This window comes from Silurus meridionalis, chromosome 14 (assembly GCF_014805685.1).
Source record: "Silurus meridionalis isolate SWU-2019-XX chromosome 14, ASM1480568v1, whole genome shotgun sequence".
Taxonomy (NCBI): Eukaryota; Metazoa; Chordata; class Actinopteri; order Siluriformes; family Siluridae; genus Silurus; species Silurus meridionalis.
Window position 1 is genome coordinate 17,535,505 of NC_060897.1, and position 24,153 is coordinate 17,559,657.

Below are 24,153 nucleotides of genomic sequence, written 5' to 3' on the forward strand. Positions count from 1 at the left end.
AGAGCCTCAGAGGGTGGTGGGATCAGCTGAGCGTACAGTCCGCACCGAGCTCCCTGATCTGCAGGGCATCTACAGCAAGCAGTACCCGTCCCAGGGCCAGGAAGATAGTGAGGACCTTAGCCATTCCAACAAGGGACTCTTTTCTCTGTTGCATTTAAAGAGATGCTTCCAATCCTTGAGGGCAAACACATTAAATGCTGGAAGTGCTCTATTTCGAGAGATAGATGGAGATAGAACAATTCTAAAACATATGAACAATAAAGGGAAAAGGACTGCAGCATGTTAAAATGACTAACTTCTGTTTTACATGAAAAGACCACACTTTAACAGTTTCCTTACTCTTTAGTGCAACTCTGTCTGCATCATTTCCAGCCTTGCCCTGGTGAATACTCTCGCCACATGACTCAGGCCAGGGGCTTTTTTGTGAAGTAAGTCAGCAAGCCGGTGGCATCTAAAAATAAAACACAAACCTCCAATGAAAGCCAGGCAGCCAAACAAAATGCCTCACTTCTATTTTGCATGAATGCTTTTTATAGTATTCTGCTGACTTGACTGGAGACATGGTCAGTTGTTAAGGTTCTCTGGTTATTGATTTCTTTAGGTCTTTTGGAGTTTACTGATTGCTACTTTAAAAGTTTTGATCAATGAAAATTTCTTGTTGCCTCTTTAAAGAACATTTTTACTTGTCCTTATGTATATGCAGGCTCATTTCAGATTATAACCTTAATTTGGCCTTATATGCATCTTCACTATAGTGCACCAGGATTGTTATTTATTGTTTATTAAATTACTTAGAATATACTACTGGCCCATGGGGTGAATGCAAATGTACAATAAAGAAGACTGAGTGGCTGAAACAAGTTTCATACAATCTAAAATTCATAATAAATATATCACTTAATGACTGCCTGCAGTCAGAGGTGGCAAAAGTACACACATTGTTTACTTAAGTAGAAGTACAGATACTCATGTTTTAAAATACTCGGGTAAAAGTTGAAGTACTGATTAAACTTTTTTGCTTAAGTGAAAGTAAAGCAGTCTGACATGTACTTAAGTAAAAAGTAGTTATTACTTCTACCTGTTTTAGCTGTTAACTGGACCTCACATCATATTAATATTTGATGATAGATAGATAGATAGATAGATAGATAGATAGATAGATAGATAGATAGATAGATAGATAGATTGATAGATAGATTGATAGATAGATTGATAGATTGATAGATAGATTGATAGATAGAACTTTGTTATTGCACAATACAGGTTCACAGCAACGAAATGCAGTTTGGCATCTACCAGAAGTGCAAAAAGTAGCAATCGTGCAAATAGTGCAGAAGCCTTTGCTATGTTTTCACACGGACAGTTAATGAGGTGATACCGGAGAAACTGTACCTCTTCCAGTCAAGAAGCTTACATATATATATATATATATATATATATATATATATATATATATATATATATATATATATATATCATAGACATTTTACAGGTTTGAATGATTTAATGTTTTTATCTGTACAATCAATAAAGACAGTAATTTATGTTCGTGTCGCCATTATGAGGGAAAAACCCACAAAACGCCACCCAGAGGGTTAATTGTGTAAAACATGGCGGATTTGGTGTTTGATTTGAGACTTTGTGCAAAAATAAAGCAAAAGTTTACTGATTAAAATTATTTTTCGGTGGAGTTTATTTATTTATTTTATATCTAAGTAAAGAAGGGACGTCGTGAATAAGTGTATGTTACCCTTTAATTAAGGGTTTCATAACTGCCAGCTTGAACGATTTAGGTACATGTGCACTTAGCCAGTGCTAAGAGAAGAATCTATTATTTTTAGAAGAGGTTTAATTTGCTGGAGGTTTTATTTTCGCCTCTTTCATATTTATTTATTTATTTATTTATTTACATTTTTTTTTTTTTTTTATATAAAAATGGTAGAAACAGAAATGAGCGCTGAATTAATAGCGTGTTAATAACATTTAGTGCCGTTTAAAATAATTTTAATTTTGACAGCCAAATATAAATGTATTAATACAAAACGAATTAAAAATGTTGTTACCTAATGAACGTATTCAGGCTGAAGATCCACATATAGAACACAAGCAGAGAAAAGATGATGATGATCATGAATGTGTCTGTTCTCAGTCATGTTTACATCACTGACTCCCTCTGTCTCATCCACATTAACCCCAAACTTCTTACTGCCTTCTGCCTGCTGATTCTTATCTTCGTAAAGAGTGAGAGTCAGGACTTTATACACCAGCGGATTGAAAAAGACGCGCAGTAACAGGAAATCGGTTGTTCGGCTGAAATCGGCGCGCAGTGAAAATAAAAAATATATATTTCACCAAATCAGTGGATTAAAACTTAAGTAACGAGCCGGTTTTGAAAATGTAAGAAGTAGAAAGTACAGATATTTGTGTAAAAATGTAATGAGTAAAAGTAAAAAGTTGTCTAATAAATAAATAGTGGAGTAAAATACTGATACCTGAAAAATCTACTTAAGTACAGTAACGAAGTATTTGTACTCCATTATTTCCCACCTCTGCCTGCAGTACATATGTGCCAATGATAGCATGTAATTCAATCTGCGTAAATGCTTGTTGTCTGCACCTTGTGATGCAGATCCTTGTCTAGAAAAATTATTATTATTTTTATTTATCAAGATTATCAAAGATGTATTTTTGGCTCTTCAAATTAAAGCCGAAGGAAAGACCTTATCTTGGAATTACAGCCATTTCTTTTACATCATATATTTTCTCAGGCTCAAAAGCAAATGCTTGACTGATGCTTGGCCAGCTGTGTTTCCTTATTTCATGACAAATTACAGAAATAGAAGCTATGGAGTTTATTGATTTTATATTTATAACAAATATATACATTCAGAATGTATTTATTACTGTTAACTGTCTGAACTCAGAACCCATCTCTGAGCAGACACATTCTGGATTCTTTGTTGCAGTTGATTCCCAATGTTACACTCAATAATAATAAAATAAAATGAAATAATCCTTAAAAGCCAATGAAAGATCTTCAGTCTTGGATGAGTAAAAGCAAAACTACTTTATTGCTGTCATGTTCAAATGAGCTCATAGAAGGTGGCCACTCCATCACATAAAAATGATCAAGCACACACACTTTGCACACACTCATATTTATACCCTGATGTCACATGACACCGTTATTTTTTAAATTTCTTCACCTTAGCAAATTCCCCTTATTTTCTCGTTATCACCTTCTTTTTCTTGTTTTGTACAGTTCCTCTTATCTCCGAACCTTGGTTCTCCACCCCTTTATTGTACATCTCTCTACCCCAGCTGTTCCAGAGAACCCCTGTCTGCCTCCTCGCATCGTGCAGAGTATTTTTACGCGTGATATTGGCACACAGACCTCGTCTGACCTCACTGCTGTTTATCACCAGGTGACACACACTGACATTGAAGACTATGACGACTCTCACATTCCTGCAACAAACCAACCGTCTCCACCTGATCCTTTATGTTGGTTCACAACTGATTATTTTCCTACTTCCCCTGTTCTCTCACCTGATCATTATTCTCCTCCCATATCTTCCCCTGAGTCTAATCCTGATTGCTCACCCATGTCTTCTGTAGCGGCTGAGGCCCACAACCTCTTCTTTCCCAATAAACATGCTTAAGTCTATTCTATCTATTTATTATTCTATTCTATTCTATTTATTAGTAACTGATTATTATTTTAATTATACTTGGAGTAAAATAGGTTACATGAGTTTGATTAAAATATACACTTAATAGATTTAATTAAGCTACTTTATTATATCTAATCGGTTCTATAGTAATTATTAGGTCATTTAGTTGGATTAATATTATTTTGATTAGAACACATGCTAGATAAAGTGGATTAGAATATTTTTCTCGACAAAACCAGCTTTGGAACAATGTTCGTTGTTAAAAGCACTATTAAAAATAAATTCTATTGTATTGAAATAGAAGTGAACTCCAAGTGTTATATTTAGTGTTGTATTTGGTAGCTGTTAATAAGAGCTCTTACTATGTGATCCAAAGAGATATCAATGCAAGGGAAGAAGGCAAGTGCAGGGAAAGATGCCTGAAAAACCAAACAAGACAAATCAGGGAGACAGTAGAAACTTTTGGAGTGGCCAAATAAATAAGGCAGTACATTTATAAAAATCAAAACTCAAGAATATTTAAAGATATGTATCATTTTTATCACTGTCCAAGGTAGGAATCACTGCCTTTATGAATCTAAATACAAAGGGTAGTCTACTGAATATACTCAAGAACAAAAAGAAAGGTGCATGAGCCAAAGCATAGCACATCATCTGTCAAACTTAGCAGTATTATAGCATCATAATGTATGACCACTAATTGAACTGGGTCGCTGATGTGGTTGCTATAATTTCAAATCAAATCAAATCAAATTTTATTTGTCACATACACATACATACAGGGTATGACATGCAGTGAAATGCTTCTACTCAGATTCAGTCAAATGCTATAAACCTGATCGCACCAGTGCCCTACAGTGGTGTGGGATAATCCTTATCCTAAACTAGGATAGCAATCCAGAAAAGTCTTAACACAAAGATTCACTGAATCACTGTCTATACTGTCTCAAATTGTCTGTATTGTTTCGTATAGTCGTTTTTTTCTTGTCTTGTCTGTTTTGTCTTGTAGACAAGCTGAATGTATAGTGTTATTTATGTCTGTACTTTGAGAGTCACTAACAGCTGGAACCAAATTCCTTGTGTGTGTTAAATGACCAAATCAGTCACCACATAAGTGAACATGCTTTTCCCTTACTGAAAAAACTTAAAACCCAAAACGTAAAGCAGACATATACAAAAACAAGTAGCAACCTAAGTTGACTGCATTAAGGGCCTGACAAAGCATCTCCAGGAGGGAAATTTAGGATTAGTTGATGTGTTTTAGATTTCAGGCAGTCTTTAGGTGCAAAGCATCTGTGAAAATAGAGAGTGTATAAAATAGAAAATCTGTCATTTCTAAATGCATTAGACAAAATTGAAAAATTGAAAGTTTACACTTCAATATAATCTTCCTTTTAAATCACTTTGGTAGAGAACAGAGTAAAAATGACAATATAAAACATATTAAACATTTCCCAGTCACCAACTATTCTCTCTGGGATGAATAAAGTGATCTATATGTCTGTCCGTCTGTCTGTCTATGAGTAGATCATCATCATCTGACTACACAAAACTTGATCAGATAAAGTGGATAAAAGGCATCAAACTAAATTTGTATTATTCTAAACAGCATGGACTAAGAGCCTCCGAAGTGAAAGAAAACTCTTAGCACTGCTGGTTCACTGTACCCTACAGATAACAAAATGATCCTAGATCAGTCTTTTATTCACACAAACTAAAAAATTATAGCAATTACAATATTTTACTCCTATGTAATCGAGCAAAATAATTTCAATTATTTCTGCATTAATTCAATTCATTTATTCATATACTAATTTTTTTAAATAAACACCTTCTCAAAGCAGCTTTACAGAAGTAAAGAGATTATAAAAGAACTGTGTGGCAAGGAAAAGATTCCTGAGATGGCTTGAGGAAGAAACCTTGAGAGGAACCAGATTCAGAAAGGAACACATCCTTATCTGGGTGGCAGTGAATGTCCATTTAAAGTCAAAATAATCAACGTGTCTAGTGGATCCACTATCTGATCCGACAAACAGATATTTGTGAACCAATTAAACCTCTTCTAAAAATAATAGATTCTTCTCTTAGCACTGGCTAAGTGCACATGTACCTAAATCGTTCAAGCTGGCAGTTATGAAACCCTTAATTAAAAAACCTAACCTCAACTCCACCTATAGGCCAATATCACATCTCCTTTCTATCTCCAAAAGCCTAGAAAAGATTGTAGCAGCGCAGTTATGCTCGCACTTACATACTGCAGAAATAACATTCATGAAATCTATCAGTCAGGATTTGGCATCATCATATCACAAAGACAGTGCTGGTTAAAGTGGTAAAATGAAGATGATTCAAATACACGCTATTAGCTACCATTGTTATGCTGATGATACTCAGCAGGTTTCAGCAAAGCCAGATGAGAAACATCTGCTTAATAATGTTAAGGAATGTGCATTAGACAGTGGATGCCTGTTAACTTTATTCTGCTAAATTCAGATCAGATAGAAGTACTTCAGCTAGGAGAGCATACAGCTAGAAATATGTTTTCTGATTACAGAGGATCTCTGGATGGTTATTCTGTCTCATCCTCTCCTCATGTGCAGCAGTAAAAGAACAGGGTGTGATTACTGACTAGTTTTTCCTTTTAAGCTCATGTAGATTATATATCTAGTATAGCCTACCTTCCTCTCAGAAATACTGCTAAAATATTAAATATGATGTTATATTTTATTATATTTTTCTTTGCCACTGTCAACACTATATAGGGATAAACTTATAGGGACTAATTTCCTATGCTGAAATGTATTGTTTCATTCTATTTAATTCTTTAAAGAATAAAAAATAAAATAAACCTAATTTGATGCTACTGTATCCAGAGACATATGGATGTCTACAAAATGGTGTGCCTTCAATTTTGTGATAATATGAGGAATCGCATATGGCTGGAAAAGACAGGTGTCTCAATACTTTTGTACATATAGTGTACATTGTGTGCACTGTTCAGTTTTAGTTTGCTACTCCATTCCTCTGCAGTCTCATTTCAATACAAACAAATGTTTAAACATGTAAAAGTGAAGACCTTTCTTTCTAATATGCCGTTTTAGGACTTCTCACTCCTCTTTCCATTTTACAAGGTAGAAATCTAGAAGTATCTCAAAAATAACATTTTTTTTTTATCAATTGTATTTATTTTCTTTTTAACAATTTTCCTCATGCTATTGCAAATGTTATATATGCTTAATGTGTATGAACCAGCCCTCTAGGAGACTTAATTGCAGTTTTCTAGTCTCTACAGAGACAAACCCATATCCCCACCCTTAGATAACTACATACACTTTTGCTTGACACAGACATATGTTCCTATTTATAGCACTGGTTTGGTACAACTCTGTTTAGTTGCCTACTCTTCATAGCTTTTCAAGTGGGAGCATTTGAAGGAGTATTCAGACACAGAAGCAACTCTAGGAGGAAGGTTGTACCTTTTTCTTTCTAATATTTCTTAAAAGGACTTTTTCCACTTTTTTGGACTCTTCTTCAGCATGGATGAGTAACTTCTGTAATCTTCTCTTCATTAAGAGGAACTACATTAACAGGACTGGAAGCTTGCAGAGGAAGATTTTTTATAAAACGGATAATTTACCGAGCATAAATAATGGTGAACATCATTAATATTTTATGTTTCTATCTTTAGACTCATCTTAGATCATAGTCAAAGGTATTGAATAAATGTTCTTTTTAGGAAAGGTGTAACTGACAATGATTTTATGTAATGATAAAATATAATAGTGAAGTAATGAAATGAAACACCTTTGGGTAAAATGATTCATGTTTAGAGACCAACAGTATACAAGAACTAAAAATCTGATCCCACACACCAGATCACATAGTGTGGCAGGCAAGCACTGAAGGAGATTGGTAATTAAAGGGCATCTAAAAAAAGAGCTGGACAGAGGGCGAGGCTGTGGAGTCATATGTGCTGGGAACAAATCTCTGAGTCTACAAGAGGAGCCGTTTGAATCCATCCAGACTGTACTACGAGGCTCATGGATCCCTATGGAGGCCACTACCTGAACAGAGATGCAGTGCTGTCTCTACTGGGTATAGCTCGCATGTGCCAACTGATATTGGGCTGCACCACCATGGCTCTGGTGGCACACAGTGCAGGCTTCAGTGCCAGCTATGGCACCTTCTGCATGTTCGTTTGGTGCTTCTGTTTCGCCATGACTTTGTTCATCTTCGTGCTTGATGTGATACGCCTACATGGCTGTGTGCCCATCTCCTGGGACAATTTCACAGTGGCCTTTGCGATGCTCTCCACATTAATGTACATTACAGCTTCTGTTGTGTACCCTGTGTACTTCCTCAGTAATGAATGCCCGACTGAAGGCTGCGAAGTGCAGAGCTACCGCATTGCTGTTACTGTGTGCTCCAGCGTCTGTTCATTTGCCTATGGTGCTGAGGTCCTCCTCACCAGAGCCAAGCCTGGCCATGTAGTTGGTTACATGGCCACCATGTCAGGGCTGCTTAAGGTAGTTCAGGGATTCAATGCTTGCATTATCTTTGGTGCTCTGGCAAATGACAGTGAGTACCATCTCCACATTCCCACACAATACTGTGTAGTGGTCTACAGTCTATGCTTTGCCATCACAGTGGTGGTGGTGGTCCTGACTGTCTCAGGGAGGACTGTATTTTTGCGACTGCCCTTCGACCGCTTCGTGATTATATACACCTTCCTGGCAGTTCTGCTGTACATGAGTGCTGCTGTGGTGTGGCCCATCTTCAGTTTTGATAAGAAGTATGGCTCTCCTGGGCGACCAGATGATTGTCCCCAGGGAAAATGTCCATGGGACAGCAAACTGGTGGTGGCAGTGTTCACCTTTGCTAATCTAGTGCTCTACTTCATCGACCTGCTGTACTCTCAGAGGATCCGCTTTGTCTCACAGTCAGCCTCGGCAGCGTAAAATAAAATTTCTACTTTGACTTGAAATAACTTTGTGCTCATGCAAATACAGCCTTAAATATGTCATGTCTGAATGTTAGACAAAATGTTTGATCTGGAAAGTTTTACAGCATCTACTATCTGCACTTAAATGCATCTGTAAGCATTTTTTAGTTCAAATTATTTAATGTTCTATTATTTAATGTTTAATGCAAAAAATATTCATTCTGATGGACCCTCTAATGAACTCAGTAAGTGGTTTTCTGTTTGAACGAAGTGGCCTTATGTAACAGCTTCAATGTGACTGAAATTCTGTGATTGAATTTTCATGTACCGTATGCCTTTCACTGTGTGGTTTGCTACATCTTGTTATAAATGAGTTTGAAAATGTAAAACTGGAGAATTTACTTTCTGATTTGCCTGCTGGGACACGTCTACAGATTATACAAAGCATAAATTTAGGAAGTGTCAAAAATAATTCAAAATTTTCCATATGGCTGAAGCAAAGGTTATATTTGTAGTAATGTGCATTAACCATAAATGTAGTCCTATAGTCTCTACAGGGACAAAACCATGTACCCACCCTAAGATTAACTACATACACTTTTGCGCTACACAAACATATTTCTATTTAAAGAGCTGGTGTGGTACAACTCCATACAGTTTACTTTTCCTAGCAGTAAAAGTGAGGGATTTTACAGCAGAAACATGGGCACAAAAACAAGGCTAAAGGTTATTAGATTTTTCCTATGTGTTCCTAATATTTTTACATTTATTCAAACATTTATGGCACTACACTGACAAAAAGGTTTTTTTTTTATTATTATTATTTTTTTTATAACAAGGGTAATTTACATAATAATGGTGAGCATATGAATACTTTACTTTCATATCTATCAATACCTGGTCAAAGGTACTAAATATGTTTTCTTTTGAAATGACTTTTATGAAGTGACTTTTATGGCTTTCATGTGAAATGTAAATCATGCAAAAATGTAATTGCTTGATTTTCCTCTATGCCTTTCATATATAATAACAACTGACTTCATCCACATATCCATTCTATATCATATCCACTGTTAACAATTTAAGCATATTATTGTTCACTTATATTTGTGAATAGATTCAAGGCAATTTATAGCATTTGATCTGATACTGGTTGTAACTTGATGTGTTAACTTTTTTTCAGCTCCCAAACGCCTTCCTCTCTAAAAAGATTTTCACTTGGCTGACTGTACATAAAATTAAATCTATCTAATGTAATGCTAGTAAATTGGTTGATATACAGTATGGAATAGATCAAAGTTGTTGTTACACATTAAGGTGCCAATTTTCTGTGGTTTGATTAATAAAAGGTTTGGTGTACAAGTTTCATGTAAATAAAATGTCTTACATAAACATGGGAGAGGAATTTATTTATTTATTTACAGTAATAATACAGTCTAAGCATGTTTAAAAAACAGATTTATTATAATGTGGGAGACTGAAAAATTCCAACAGGTGTTTACTTCAAGTTACCGTTGTTAAAAATGGTACTACATGCTAGTGAATTAAAGGAAGTACTTCATTTTCCAGCTTTAGAAGGTTTACAGTTGAAGAATGAACTCTATATTGTTGTCAGAGGTTATCTGGTGCAGGTTGGTTAGAACCACACATTTTTCATTATTTGCATACTTCTTTTTGGATGACAGGAATGGAAGCTGTTGTGGCCTTCTGCTGTTTAATGTACATTTCTTAGCTTGCTGTAATTGTAAAGAGTGTTTATTTAAATTATTATATGCTTCTTGTCAGCTCACACCAATTAGCTCATTCTTCTCTAACAACAAGGTCCACCTGCAGGCTGTCTAAAACATAATGACCTTGTCCTTGTTTACATTTTATTGTACAATTACTTCATGAATTTCTATTTGCTATGCATATTCTCATCTACACTGGTTAAAACCCCAGTAAATAAGCATAAGAAACTGCCATAAAATGTATTTATTTTGAATAGCGTTCTATATATGACAGCTTTGCCGGTTACAGTTGGTTTCTTGACACTATCCAACGGCAAAGAAGTATACCATAAGTCCTGTCAATAGACATCAGTGGGCAGCTTGAACTCCTTGAAGCAATAGAATGAAATGTCTCCATGGTCCACAACTGCAAATGTCACAGGCACATCTCCACTTTGAAAGGACAGCTGCTTTAAGACATGCAAGTTTGGGACTGGACCATCAAAACTATTGAAAGAAAACACAAAGGCTCAAGTTAATGTTGCAAAATAAAATTTCAAAACACATTTTACACATCTGCATGGCTGCATGGTGCAAATATTATGCCCCACACAATAAGCACATTAGCAATAGTCAGCTCCAGATTTCTTGGAAATTTGCAGGTGAATATGAACAACAATATATTTGTATAATGTATTACAGTGTTACCCATAATTAAAAGTAATTAAAATATTTTTTGTCAATAGACGTTATTATAAAGCAAAAGTAGAATATTTTATTTATACAATATTATTTTGCACGTTTTTATTTTTATTTAATGAAGGAATTTTTATAAAAACTAAATTCTTTGTAGACATTCTTATATGGAAGATTTCATGGATAAGTCCAATAACATCTAGCCATTGTTTAGTTTTAAAACCTTTTTTTTTCTGAACAGTAAGCCATTATTCTGAATTCATTTCCACAGTATATACAGCAAGCCAGAGGCTGGGTCCACCTAATTCACAAACATACTGGTTATGGAAACTGCCCTGCTTGATGCTGTAAGCAGGCTTTTTCCAGAAGTGCAACTTATGAAGTCGGACAAGACAAGTCATGTTTCTGAAAATGGTAATCAATTATTAATTAATATATTCAGTTCCTTAAATATTTGCCCATTTACAAAATTATTCTTTAGCTGTCTGCCATAAAATCTTGGAGTTAACATTTTATAATGTGCATGAATAAGAATTTTGATTTTATTTAAAGAGAACTAAGAGGCCATGACAATGTCCCTATGCACAAAAACATAGTGTGCAAAAGTTGGAGTGGAAGTTGGGTGAATGAATTGGCTTGCAAAAAGTCTTGATTTCAACCACATTAAACACCTTTAGGATGACCTGGAATGCCGAATGCACTTAAGCTCGCCTCACCTGACACAAAGGTCTGACCTCACTAATGATCTAAAAGAGCCAATATCTGGTGAATCAAAATTGGAGGTTATTAAAACTAAAAAAAGAGGGGACTTAATCTGAAAATAAATATCCAAAAAGCACATATTAGTGTGTACTCCCAGTTGTCTTACTAACCTTTAGTATACATCCAGATCAGGTGCATAATGGTGCAGGAATAACAGCACATGCTGTCACTGCTTTTTTAATCGAAACGTTTTTGTAAATGGACAAACTAATAATCATAAATGGTAATGTTTAATCCTTCTCATCCAACGTCTGCTTGGCTTAGTTCTGAGTGAATGAAAAGCAACAAGCTCTGCTTTATTTACTTGGTTTAGGTTATATTTGGTAACTTTTTGTTACAATTTGTAGCAATTTCCCACGGTCTACTGCATGCAAGAGCACTTGCTGAGATGCAAGAAATTAAAGAAAAGTAAAGATCAAGCAGTAAGTGGTATACAAACATTAACATTGCTAATGTGACTCTGGTGTCAGAATAAGCCACTATTATTCCAATTTTAACTCATTAATTCAAAGACAAGGACCAATAAACTGGAGTTCTATATACATCCCAATTATTTAAAGGTCCATTCATGGTGTCTACAGTAGCAAAATATTAATTCTTCCTTAATTCTTACCAGAACAAAACCTTTCAAACGCAAGCTACCTATAACCCTGATTCCAAAAAAGTGGGGTTAAATGTAAATAAAAGCAGAATGCAATGATTTGCAAATCTGATCAACCCATAATTTAATTATATCTTAACATAGAACACGTTTCAAAAAGGTTGAGACAGAGCCAAGTTTACCACTGTGTAGCATCCTGTCTCCTTTTAACAACTCCTTTTTAACAACTGCTACATCTGGAAATTGGCAAGACCACCTGCTGGAGTTCTGGGAGAGGAATGTTGTCCCATTCGTGTCTGATACAGGATTATCAACAGTCCTTTGTGCTCTTTGTCATATTAGTTCACAATTCCATTGTGAAAAGTGCTATAGAAATAAGCTTGACTTGACACATCTAGATTAGACTACTGTAATGCTTTACTGTCTGGGTGTTCGAGTAAGTGCATAAATAAGCAGCAGTTTGTCCAGTATGCAGCAGCAAGAGTCCTCACTAGATCTAGAAAATATGACCACAACACCCCTGTTTTAATCAGTCTACACTGCTCCAAAACAAATCTCGCATTGATTATAAAATATTGTCTCACGCCGCAGTATCTGAGTGAACTTCTGTACCATTACGATCCCCCATGCCTACTTAGGTCAATTTGTTGGTACCGCAAGCATTAAAGAATAAAGCAGGGGGCAGAGGATTCTTCTGAGAGACTCTGAAATTCTTAGGTACCCGTAATTTCCGGACTATTAAGCGCACCCAAATATAAGCCGCACCGACAAAGATTTTACAAAGATTTTTATTTTGAACATAAATAAGCCGCACCTGTCTATAAGCCGTCTACACTGAAACTAATGAACTTCACACAGGCTTTAATGAAAGACAGTGACTGTAACACGACTTCTATCTAAACAGTAGCCTACCAAGAAAGTCATTGTCAAGTCACTGTCTGCCTCCTTCCTCTCACAACAATTTTTTCTTTTGGTATTGTCGTGCATTTAAAAATCACCACCGGTGAAGCTTTTCTCCCGATGTTGTGCAGCTCAGAACACAGGTGAAGTGCGTTTTTTCATGCCCGGTTGTTTTCAGCGTGACGAATGATTCGCATTGCCTGTAGACAGTCCGAGTGAGCGGCAGGTCAAACGTCAGAGGAACATCATCCATATTTATGATGTGCTGCGGCCTGATTTAGTGGGAGCGCATCTGATTTAATATAAAGAATTTCATTGGTTCACCTGAACCCGTTCACCAATCTCATTGGTCTAATGTTATGGGGCTCAGTTTTTTTGGCTTGAAGCTTGTGAAACCGGGAAAAAACCCAGGAAAAATCCATAAATTAGCCGTGGGGTTCAAAGCGTGGGAAAAAAGTAGCGGCTTATAGTCCGGAAAATACAGTATTTATTTTTTTTACCCATTCATGCTCTGAACCCAGCTTCCTAACATCACTGGGATATGCAAAGAAAGAACTTTACTGCACTGCACATGTGGCAAGTACACATTTGTGTATAAGTATAAAGCGCATTTTTCTTACTTTCTTAATTGCAAAATGTTTCTTTAGCTGTTTCTTTTTATTAACACTTACTTTTCCACCCTTTTCTTGCCCCCGTGCCAATCTTTTTTGAGCCGTGTTGCAGCCATTAAATTTTAAATGTAATTTTAATGTGTACACAGGTGGTAGATTTCTTCAGTTTAAACAGTTCATGTTTTTAATGTTCTATTAAATTGTTCTATTGTAATTAATTGCATTCTGTTATTCGTCTTTATTTACAGTTTACACAGCATAGCAACTTTTTTGGAATTTGTTTGCTATATCATTTTATATTGTTATATATCATATATTGAGCATTTAATACAATTTCTATATTGCATTTTGATGTCTGTGTGCTTTTATTTTACAAAACAAATTTTATGCTTTTCTCGCAGATTTCAAACTCAGAACCTCCAGGTTATTTTAAAAGGTCAATGCTAAAGTTATAATAAATGTTGGGGGGAAAATCATAATAGTGTGATTATGCCCTGAACATTGATTTGCTTTTATATTTAAATACTTTTTATAATACTGGTTATTTTGGCATTACTGGTTGAAAGAACTGCAGGTCAGGGAAGAATAAAATGCGCTAATAATTTATATCACTGTATAAAGCCTGCCAAACTTCTACATAAAAATTTAGACATTGTATGCTGGAATACATTCAATAATCGTACACTGAAATGCAAAAAATAAACACAAAGTACAGTTTTCCTTTGACTCAAAACTAAACCTGCCAGAAATCTTACAGAATTACAGTAACTGACACCCCTGGAAAAAGTTCACATCCTGTCAAGAAAAGTACATACAGTATATTCTTAGCTTATTAATATGAATAAAAAATTATAAATGAGTTTGATATAAAACAACTTAATATAAGTTAAAATATTATCTATATTTATTAGGGATCCCACTAAATGAATCTCATAAATATTGTTAAAAATGTAATTTCCCGATGTCTTAGATAAAGAACCGAATGCATTTAATAGAATTTGTTTGCTAATCACCCTATCACGTCTGTTTACCTGGAAACACACAATCGGGTATAGGGCTTTCCTGGGTAACTCTTCTTAAACTCAATGTCGGGCTGGTAAACGTTGAAAGTGATCCCCCACTGGTCTGAGTCAGAGAGCCTAAAAGGGGAAAAAAGATTTAAAAAAAGATGCATTCAAAATAATATTCATTAATTATACATAGTGTCATGTCGCAGCCTCATGCTAAAATGCTTAACTTTTTTCCACAGCAATCCATTAACCATAAAGAAAAAGCAACAACCAGATTTGTGAAAACTGCTAAAGTAAAAGTGTCAGAATACTTTTGCCAATATCAGAGCTCAATTTATTTGAGTATGAAAGGTGTAAATTGTGCAAATCAACATTTGTGTTGTTTTTTATGATAATTGAAGATGGCAAATTGACAACCATGCTATAAAAAATACAGACATTTTGTTTAGTTGTAAAGATATAAGCATCTAGAATAGAATTGATTTAATATTCTATAATCATTAAATGCTATATGCATTCATTAAATATACAAACATTGAAAACAAGCATTTGAACGTAGTAAACCCGCAGTAAATCACGTTTGAAAACAGATTAAGATAAGGTAACTGTTGTAGACGAATCCTATAAAAAGAGAATGGAACGGAGCAAACAAACAGGCTTGATTTAAATAAATAAATAAATAAATTTTTAAAAATGCATTAGTACAACAGTGACTTTTAAATTTAGTGTTTGTTCACACCGTTTTAATTGAATCCTTTAATATGTCACGAGCTGAGCTGATGCTCAACGATGCTCACGAGTCACGCCAAAACCGATCCAGTGCGACTGTCCCGAAGTTATCAAACAAACAGTTTATACAGTAGTGCTTCATTAAACTACACCATTTTTACATGATGAGGATTATACATTTTCTGCTTCCCGTGCTGATGTTTTGCCTTCATCTGTGACATTTTCGCCAGTGGCTGTGTTATATTACCCTCACGCTAACTAATCGATAACAGCATTCGTTGACAACAAATTTTTATTATAGATTATTATCGATTTTATCGATTAGTTGTTGCAGCCCTAATTTATTTTAAAATAGATTTTTTTGCTTCTGTTTATGTGGTATTCAGTGTAGATGGATATTCTTTTTGTTAAGCATTTTAGAATAACATAAAAAACATAAAATTGAAAACATTTGAAACATAAAATTGAAACATAAAATTGAGAAACATATTCAAGTTATAAATAGATTCCCAATGCAATGCATGCCAAATAGTGCAGTTCAAACACCACTGTCTTATCAATGTTTATCTATAATAATATTTAACTATATGAAACAAGAACATATTACAAGTCATATAATTATTTTCAGGTACCTGGGTTTTCCTACCAGCAAATCATAAGACTGAATAATGCTGACTTGCTCCAGAAGCTCACCTACAAAAGAAGAAATGAGAAAAAATACCAATGCAGGTCATACGGTCATAAAAAAAAACAAGATGCAGAAACTATTTTTATATTATTTCTACATTAATACTTACGATGTGAGCTGCACTTTCTGGGCTGGGCAAGAGGCATAACCTCATGTTTGTCGAAGTTTGTTAGCCTTTCGCTTTGCTGCTGGTTCCTTCTTTTCTCCATCAGCTCTAAATACTCAACCCAGTTCCTGCACTGACTCACCTCTTGGTCATCATTAATGTTGCATCTGTGTCGGTTTTGATCTCTCTGCTGCTGTTGCTTGGACAGATGTTCCTTTTTCAAATTTATATTTCTGTGCCAGTGAGCCAATTTGCACTCAGGTACATGCAGATCACCAGGCAGCAAGCTGGGATCAGGAGGGGGCAGGCATGCACAGTTGGCACTATTTGAACCCAGGTCTGGAAAAAAGATACAGCTGAAGTCCCAGTACAATTCTGAAGGATTTAATGAATCAGGCTGGGGTTCATTTGATGTGTTTGTCCACCAGTTCCTCCATGGAGCTTTGACTGATTCTGGATCAGAGTTTAATGTCTCATCCTGAAAAGCTTGTTTTGTTTGTAGGTTGCCTGGGGCTTCCAAGAAAACACTGGTCATAATTTCACCTTTTTGATCTCCCGAAGATACCTCTGGAGATGAAGTACTTTTCTTATTACACAGTCTAAACAAGAGCAGAATCATAATGTGTGAAAAGATATAAAAGTGGAACCTACAGAATTCCTCAAAAAAGTATATATATATATATATATATATATATATATATATATATTTTAAAATTAACCAAAACCAAATGAATGCCCATAGAATTTGGAGAATCCTATGCAAGTGATAACTGCATGTAATCCAGATCCTGCGTACCTTTCAAATTAATTTAAGGACTTCCTGACCCTCAGTGTCAAACACAAAAAAACTGTGTAAAGTTTTAGATGGACAAAACCGTAAGCATAAATTCCCAAAAGAACCTTAAATGTCAATCAAGGTGGAAGCACCCATAGGAGAATGCATGACCAAAGATATCACTGTGCAAACATCAGCTAAGTGGTATGTACAGTACCTAAAACTAGGACTCTGGCTCCATTTCCTCTTTCGGTGCTTGCTTGATCTGTTGCTGAATGGGGGCTGATTCAGCTGTTGTTTATATAAAGAGGGTGACCTATTACAGAAAAAAACAAAAAAACATTTAAATAACTGATAGACACACACACACACATAAAATGTTTATTTTTCTCATCCAGACATGGTGTGTGTGATATATATATATTACATATATATATATATATATATATATATATATATATATATATATATATATATATACACACACACACATACACATACACACACACACACACACACACACACACACACACACACACATATATATATATATATATATATATATATATATATATATATATATATATATATATATATATATATATATATATATATATATATATATATATATATATATATATAATACCTTTATGGTTACATATAGATATTGCCAAAGTTACCTAGCATCCAATCGGTTTAACACGTATCCGAGTCTCTTTAAATGACTAAACACCTATGGAGGAGAAAAGAACCACATTTCAGAAAAACATTTATGACTTTCATAAGTATTGGAACAGAATAATAAGCCAAAAGTGTGTAAAAAATACACTGAACATAGTGTAAACGCAAGACACTGAACATAAATAAGAAAATGACAGTTTGAAAAGTATGTTTTTTAAAGTTACATAACAACAGAAAGCATAAGTCTAATTGTCCAGTGGGAGGCTGTTCTACAATCACTGTGTTTAGTCTACTATCACTATTCTACAACCACCACTGGCTCTGCTAATGCACCAGCCTTTAGCTGAGACGTGGAAAAGCAAATAACTTCTAAAACCTGAGGGAGATGTAAACAGAATGGTGGCACATTAGATTAGCTTGTCCACTTGGACACAAATGTCACAAATATCTCCTTTTAAGAGAAAAGAGGGAATAGGATCCTCAAGACTTATTCAACAGTATGTGGGAAATAATATATTAAAACAGAAAGGGGAGATATGAAGGGAATGGTTAGAATCGAAAAGCACTTTTAATCAGATGAGATGCAATTAGCAGTAGATCTAAAATACACCTAAATGTTCTCATGTGCTCAGGGCACATGCTGGTTAACTGGCACAGGTATTCATTGACATGTTCAACCTGCCACTCTCCCAGGCCACAGGTCCCACAGGCCTAACGACTACAACCATCATACCAATGCCTAAGCATTCAATTGCAGAATGTCTGAATGAATTCCACCCAATTGTTATGAAGTGCTCAGCCCTCACCCATCTGAATAACAACAATACAGATATAAAGACTCACTCATCCCCACTAAACTAATCACTAAGCTCAGTATGTAAGGTTGGCCTCATCCTGAACACAGGCGTAAAACAGGGCTGTGTGCAGAGCCCACTGCTTTTACTCCCTGTTCACACGTGACTGTGTGCCTTTGTATAACTTCAAGTTTGCAGATGACACCATATTTTTCATTTCGATCAACAACAATTAATCGACCAACAGGGAAGAGATTCAAGACCTGGCAGAATGGTGTTCCACCAATTGTCTCACCATCAAAGCCATGAAGACTAAAAAGCTCATTGTGGACTGCTCGAAATCTAAAAGCAGCAAACAATTCCAATCTACACCAAGGGAACTGAAGTATACCAGGTCTCCAGGTTTCTGGGTGTTCACATCTCTAAGGATCTGTCATGGCACCAGAACATCTCTGGTTAAAAAGATGTAACAGCTTAAATATGTCTTTAGGAGACTTAAGAAAGTTCATCTGTCCTCCGAAATTGTAATTAGCATTTCCTGCTTCATCATTGAGAGCATCATCAACTCAATCACACATTTATCGAGCACAGTAGAGCACACATCATCAGGGACTTCTCCCATCCCAGTCACAAACATCAGTGTTTGACTCATTAATGTCATTCTATAAATAGATCGGTGTGTAAAAAGTAACAGTCTTTTTACATAAACTGAGTTGATTAAGCAAAGAGTCTTGTGACTAAAATGATTATAGAAACATTATAGCCATAATATATTACAGTACTTTGGATACTTAAGTACATTTGAAGGCAAATACCTTTGTACTTTTACTAACTTTTACTCTAATATTTTACCCAGTGTATCTCTACTGTAAGTCAAGTACATAGTTTGTCCACCACTGCCTACTATTTGGACACTGATATTCTGGGTAATGATTTTTTATTTTTTTTTTAACTCCAAACTTTTTTTAAAGTTTTTTTAACTTTTTTTTTACTCTACTCCATTCTTCTAATGAAGGATCAAAAATCTGACTAGGTCAAGTACTAAATGTGGATTACTACCAACCTGGTACTCAAGGTATGTCACAGTTTCATCAGAAAGGAAACTTTCATAACCTTCCTGAATGGAGAGAGGAAGATCCTGGTAGAACACTTGCAAATTGCCCTGTTAATTTTAATAAAAAAAAAAAAATCATAACATGAACATAAAAAGCCAGAATTTTATGAATTATAAAGAATAGAATTGTGCAAAAAAAGTGCTCAACAATCTTAATGGGCAAAAATTCTACTAATCTAAATAGAGTTACACAGTAAAATCTAATGACATTTAGTATTTAAAATGGCAACTTTTCCATCTAGCTTCCAGTCATTTTTAACCAGATAATGTGCTTACACATTCCATTAGGTAAAGAGCCTCCTCTGGAAACAAACACTGCTTTCCTTGATCAGAAAATCCCATTGTCTGCCAAAACTTTCCCTGCAACAGAATTGTATAGTTTATAAATGCTGTCATTTATTTATATTATGCAGAAAAAAATGTGTAATGTGACGAATGAGTTACACGATTTCTTTATTAACAGAACAAAAGCATAAATAAATAAAAAATTATCATTCTTGTATGGCAGAACTCACTGCTGGAGTAAGTAGCTTCACTAGCTTTTCCTCAGGAATCCATTCTGCATTTACAAGGTTTCCGCTGCACATGAGAGAATAGAATAACAGAATTAAGTATCAATAATGCAGCCAAATTTAAAACTGTCTTCATGTCTCTCATTAGGTCACTTAATAACTGTAGGCATTGAATAAATTTGACATAAATTTGATTGCTTCTCATTACACTACTAGTTTCTTCGAACTAAAACTTGAATTTAAACTTTGATTTGAATATAATGTTTGGTACAATCAATGCTATACATATAAAGTTGTAAGAGCAACATATGCATACAGATGGTCATTTTCAGGGAAGTCCTTGCATATTTCAGCAAGACAATGCTAAGCCACATTCCACATCTATTACAGCAACACAACTTTGTAATGCCTTAAGTCCAGACCTTTCATTAATTAAAAACATTTGGCGCATCATGAAAAGATAAACTGCACAAAGGAGACCCCAGCAGCTAGAATCCTTTATCAGACACATGTGGAACAACGTTCCACTCCCAAAACTTCAGGGACTGGTCTACTCAGTTGCCAGATGTTTACAGATGTTACAGAAGAGGGGATGCTAACCAGTGGTAAACACGGCCAAGTCCAAACTTTTTTTTTGCAGCCATCATATACAAAATCACTTTCTATTTTCTTTAAAATGGTACATTTCCTCCGTTTAAACATTTGACATTTGTATTCTACGTCTATTGTGAATAGAATACAGGTTTATGAGATTTGTAAATTTGTAATTGTAAATAATAGTAAACATTCAAATCTATGTATTGATGCCATCCTTGATGCCATTTATTTGGGGAAAACATGTCGACCCTCAGTTAGTTCAGTTTAATAAAACAGACAGGTCAGAATAGAAATGAGAAGGCTTGTCCTCCAAGTCACAGGAAACACGCGCTATGTGTACACAGAATTGATGCAGCGATAGAGATGCAGTAAAGTCTATTTACTAATAGTACCATTGACACTGCTAAGAGCCATGAAAATCTCATCTCATTGTGGTCACCTTACTAGACGTTTTGAACCAATGCTATCCGATCCTTGTGTTACTCACACTCGCTCCACTCGTTCCTCTGTCACAAGCATCCAGTGCTCTTCAAGGATCTTCTCCAAACATGCCTTTTGCTGCACAGAGTCATTTGGCAAAAAGTCTTTTTGTCCCCTCACAGGAATCTTGTGACTTTGGCTTCGTCTTTGAAATAATTCCGATGAACTGAAAAGGAAAACATGACTTGGGTAAACAAAGTTTGATAAGTTGTCAGATGTTTTATATACAGTTCACATATACTTTAGTGATGATGGCATTTTTGTTTACAACAGTGTTGTTTAACTTGCTAGATAGTTGATGAGCTTATGATAGCTTATGATTGCCTAGCAAATGTTTAGAATGTTAATGAAACAATGATAAGAGTTTGGTTTAGTTTTCAAAGTGTACTGTGCAAGTCAACAAAAACAAAAAGTATGTTTCATGCATATTTAGACAAGACTTTTTCAAAGTCCTCAAAGGTGAGGCCTTTCAGTTATTACAAAGTTTCCTCAAGAACCACCACCGTCCAGCAAAAAAAGCTCTTTCGTCATGTTTGGTGACTTTAATGGGTACATTTTTAATGAAGGTTTTTGGATGACCTCACTTTCATTACACTGTCACAGTTCATCATTGTCTTAATTACTACAAGATTTCTAGGTCCCGTGGCTGCAAAACATTCCCATATTAGCACTCGTCCACCACCGTGCTTCACAGATGGTTTAATTTGTTTGTGGTCATACACAATGTCTCGTATTTTTGCCAAATGTCGTGCTGTGCATAATGATTCTCTGTTCTGGCACCGAGGTGGTGGAATGAACTTCCCCTGGATGTCCGTACAGCAGAGTCCCTGACTTTCCTCAAGCAACGATTGAAGACCTACCTCTTCCTGAAACACTTAAATTAGCACTTTCCAAGTTTGTAGAATTCAAGAGTTATATTTATATTAAGTTTGTAATCTTGCATACCAGTGTAGATTTATTCATTACTAGAGACTCAAAGCACTTTTGTATGTCACACTGGATAAGGGGGTCTGCTAAATGCTGCAAATGTAAATGATCAAACATCTCCATCTTACTTTCATCAGTCAGATTTTACTTCAGAACATTAGTGCTGCCACATTCTTTTTAATGAAATGGAATTTTTTGGGTCACATATTGATTTTTATTTATGTCTCTAAGCATTCAAACACCCGGCCTTGTACTGTATTTGCTGGGACACTCGTCCATGGCCCATGGGATCCAGACTTCAGGTAGAAGATTTGCTTCTGGTTTGACAAATAATGCTTTTACTTATAACTCTATTAGTTTGCCCAAATTAAATGGTGGGTCAAGGAACCTAAACACCGTGAATTAAAGCTGGACGTTTACGATTCAATCTAAGGATAATTGCTAAACTAAATTGGGATGGAGTAATAAAACTAATAAAAAAAAATGGTTTCACTTTCCAAAGACTCATGGACCTGACAGCATCCCAAGAGATGTTGAAATAAAAAAAAAAAAAACGCTTTACGAAGTACATTATTACACATATGCAGGATGTGCAGTATATAAGTACATGTTATTAAAAATGTGCAGGAATTTGTTAGGGTGGGAAATTAAAAGTTAATTTTATTTATTTATTTTTATGTGCCAATATTTTTGTTTTTTTGTTAATTTCTTTGTATTGCGGCTGGATGTTGGTATAATTTAATGCTCGTGCGGATTGAGAATGTTTAGTAAATACATGTAAATAATAAATATGAGATTGCATTTAACAGCGTATACATATTTATTTCAATGCTTTATAAACAGAGGTCTGACTTCCAAACATGACAGGCTGCTTCCAACACATGGGTTAAAAATGAGTTACTGAGCCGATGTGCTTCTAAACATTTCTCACATACAACAAGGTTCTAATGGGAATAAAAGTTTCTCCTATTCGTTACCAAAGTACAGTCATGTATCGCGCTTACCTCAGCAACTCATTACTGAAATCTATCGGAACTAATGCAGGCTGAACGTTTTCCGCGTCCATCTTTACAAACTCTTTCTCCTCCACTGGGTCCTAGCGCGTCCCATTTCTACTTCCGGGTGAAAATCTACTGTAATATTTACAGTACTGGAGCCTCCCACAGGAGGGCACCATGTTCCCAGAATTTGTCTGTGGAGAAGTTGCACATTTCCAATCTTTTTTTTTCTGTTTATTAAACCTTCAAATAACACACAGGCATTGTCATCATTCCACTGTTAAACACATTTAACAATAAATCCAATCAGCATATCATAAACTCAAGAACAGTAACAATAAAAATAATAATAATAGAAATAATAAGATAATTGAATAAATAAATAAAAGGTAAAAATAATAACAAAGCATGTAAAACAATGTATTAAGATAAAATCAGTTACAATTACAGTTACAAATCTACATGTATGTATCTAAAACTGCAATCAACATATTACTGGACAGAAATTCAATGTCTTTGTTTTGGCAATTTTACAATATGATAGTCAAAAGCAGGCATACTTTTTTTTGTTTTAAACCACTCATACAATCTCACATTATCAATCTTTGTCATTCCCAACTTTTACATTTTAACCATAGACATATACAATACATAGATGCCTCATTGGCCGCTTCGGTCTGTTGCTGCAATTCATTAAAGCATCTGCCATCTTGGTCTAGGAAAAAGGTCTGTGTAAACAAATGCAACTAGAGCTGCGGTTTTTCTGGATAAAAATAAAATAACTTCTGTATTTATCAACTGAAAAATAAAATCTAAAATCTTAATAGTTAGGCTAATTTAATGAGGA

At 35.1% G+C, this 24,153-nt stretch overlaps 2 protein-coding genes across 2 annotated transcripts; one reads left to right on the forward strand and one right to left on the reverse strand.

Moving 5' to 3' along the window:
• Positions 1 to 7,047: 7,047 nt before the first annotated feature.
• On the forward strand, positions 7,048 to 10,432 carry LOC124397215 (myeloid-associated differentiation marker-like protein 2). Its single transcript, XM_046866737.1, has 2 exons — positions 7,048 to 7,326; positions 7,550 to 10,432. Exon 2 carries the CDS (start codon positions 7,715 to 7,717, stop codon positions 8,630 to 8,632), a length of 918 nt encoding a protein of 305 aa, XP_046722693.1. The 5' UTR covers positions 7,048 to 7,326; positions 7,550 to 7,714; the 3' UTR covers positions 8,633 to 10,432.
• Positions 10,433 to 10,575: 143 nt separating this feature from the next.
• On the reverse strand, positions 10,576 to 23,430 carry tsen54 (TSEN54 tRNA splicing endonuclease subunit). Its single transcript, XM_046866736.1, has 11 exons — positions 23,313 to 23,430; positions 21,389 to 21,547; positions 20,308 to 20,371; positions 20,069 to 20,152; positions 19,742 to 19,840; positions 17,884 to 17,936; positions 17,421 to 17,519; positions 16,432 to 17,027; positions 16,267 to 16,327; positions 14,927 to 15,034; positions 10,576 to 10,832 (listed from the first exon to the last, which is right to left on the reverse strand). The coding sequence occupies exons 1-11, from the start codon at positions 23,372 to 23,374 to the stop codon at positions 10,685 to 10,687; spliced, it is 1,533 nt and encodes a 510-aa protein (XP_046722692.1). The 5' UTR covers positions 23,375 to 23,430; the 3' UTR covers positions 10,576 to 10,684.
• Between the last annotated feature and the right edge of the window lie 723 nt (positions 23,431 to 24,153).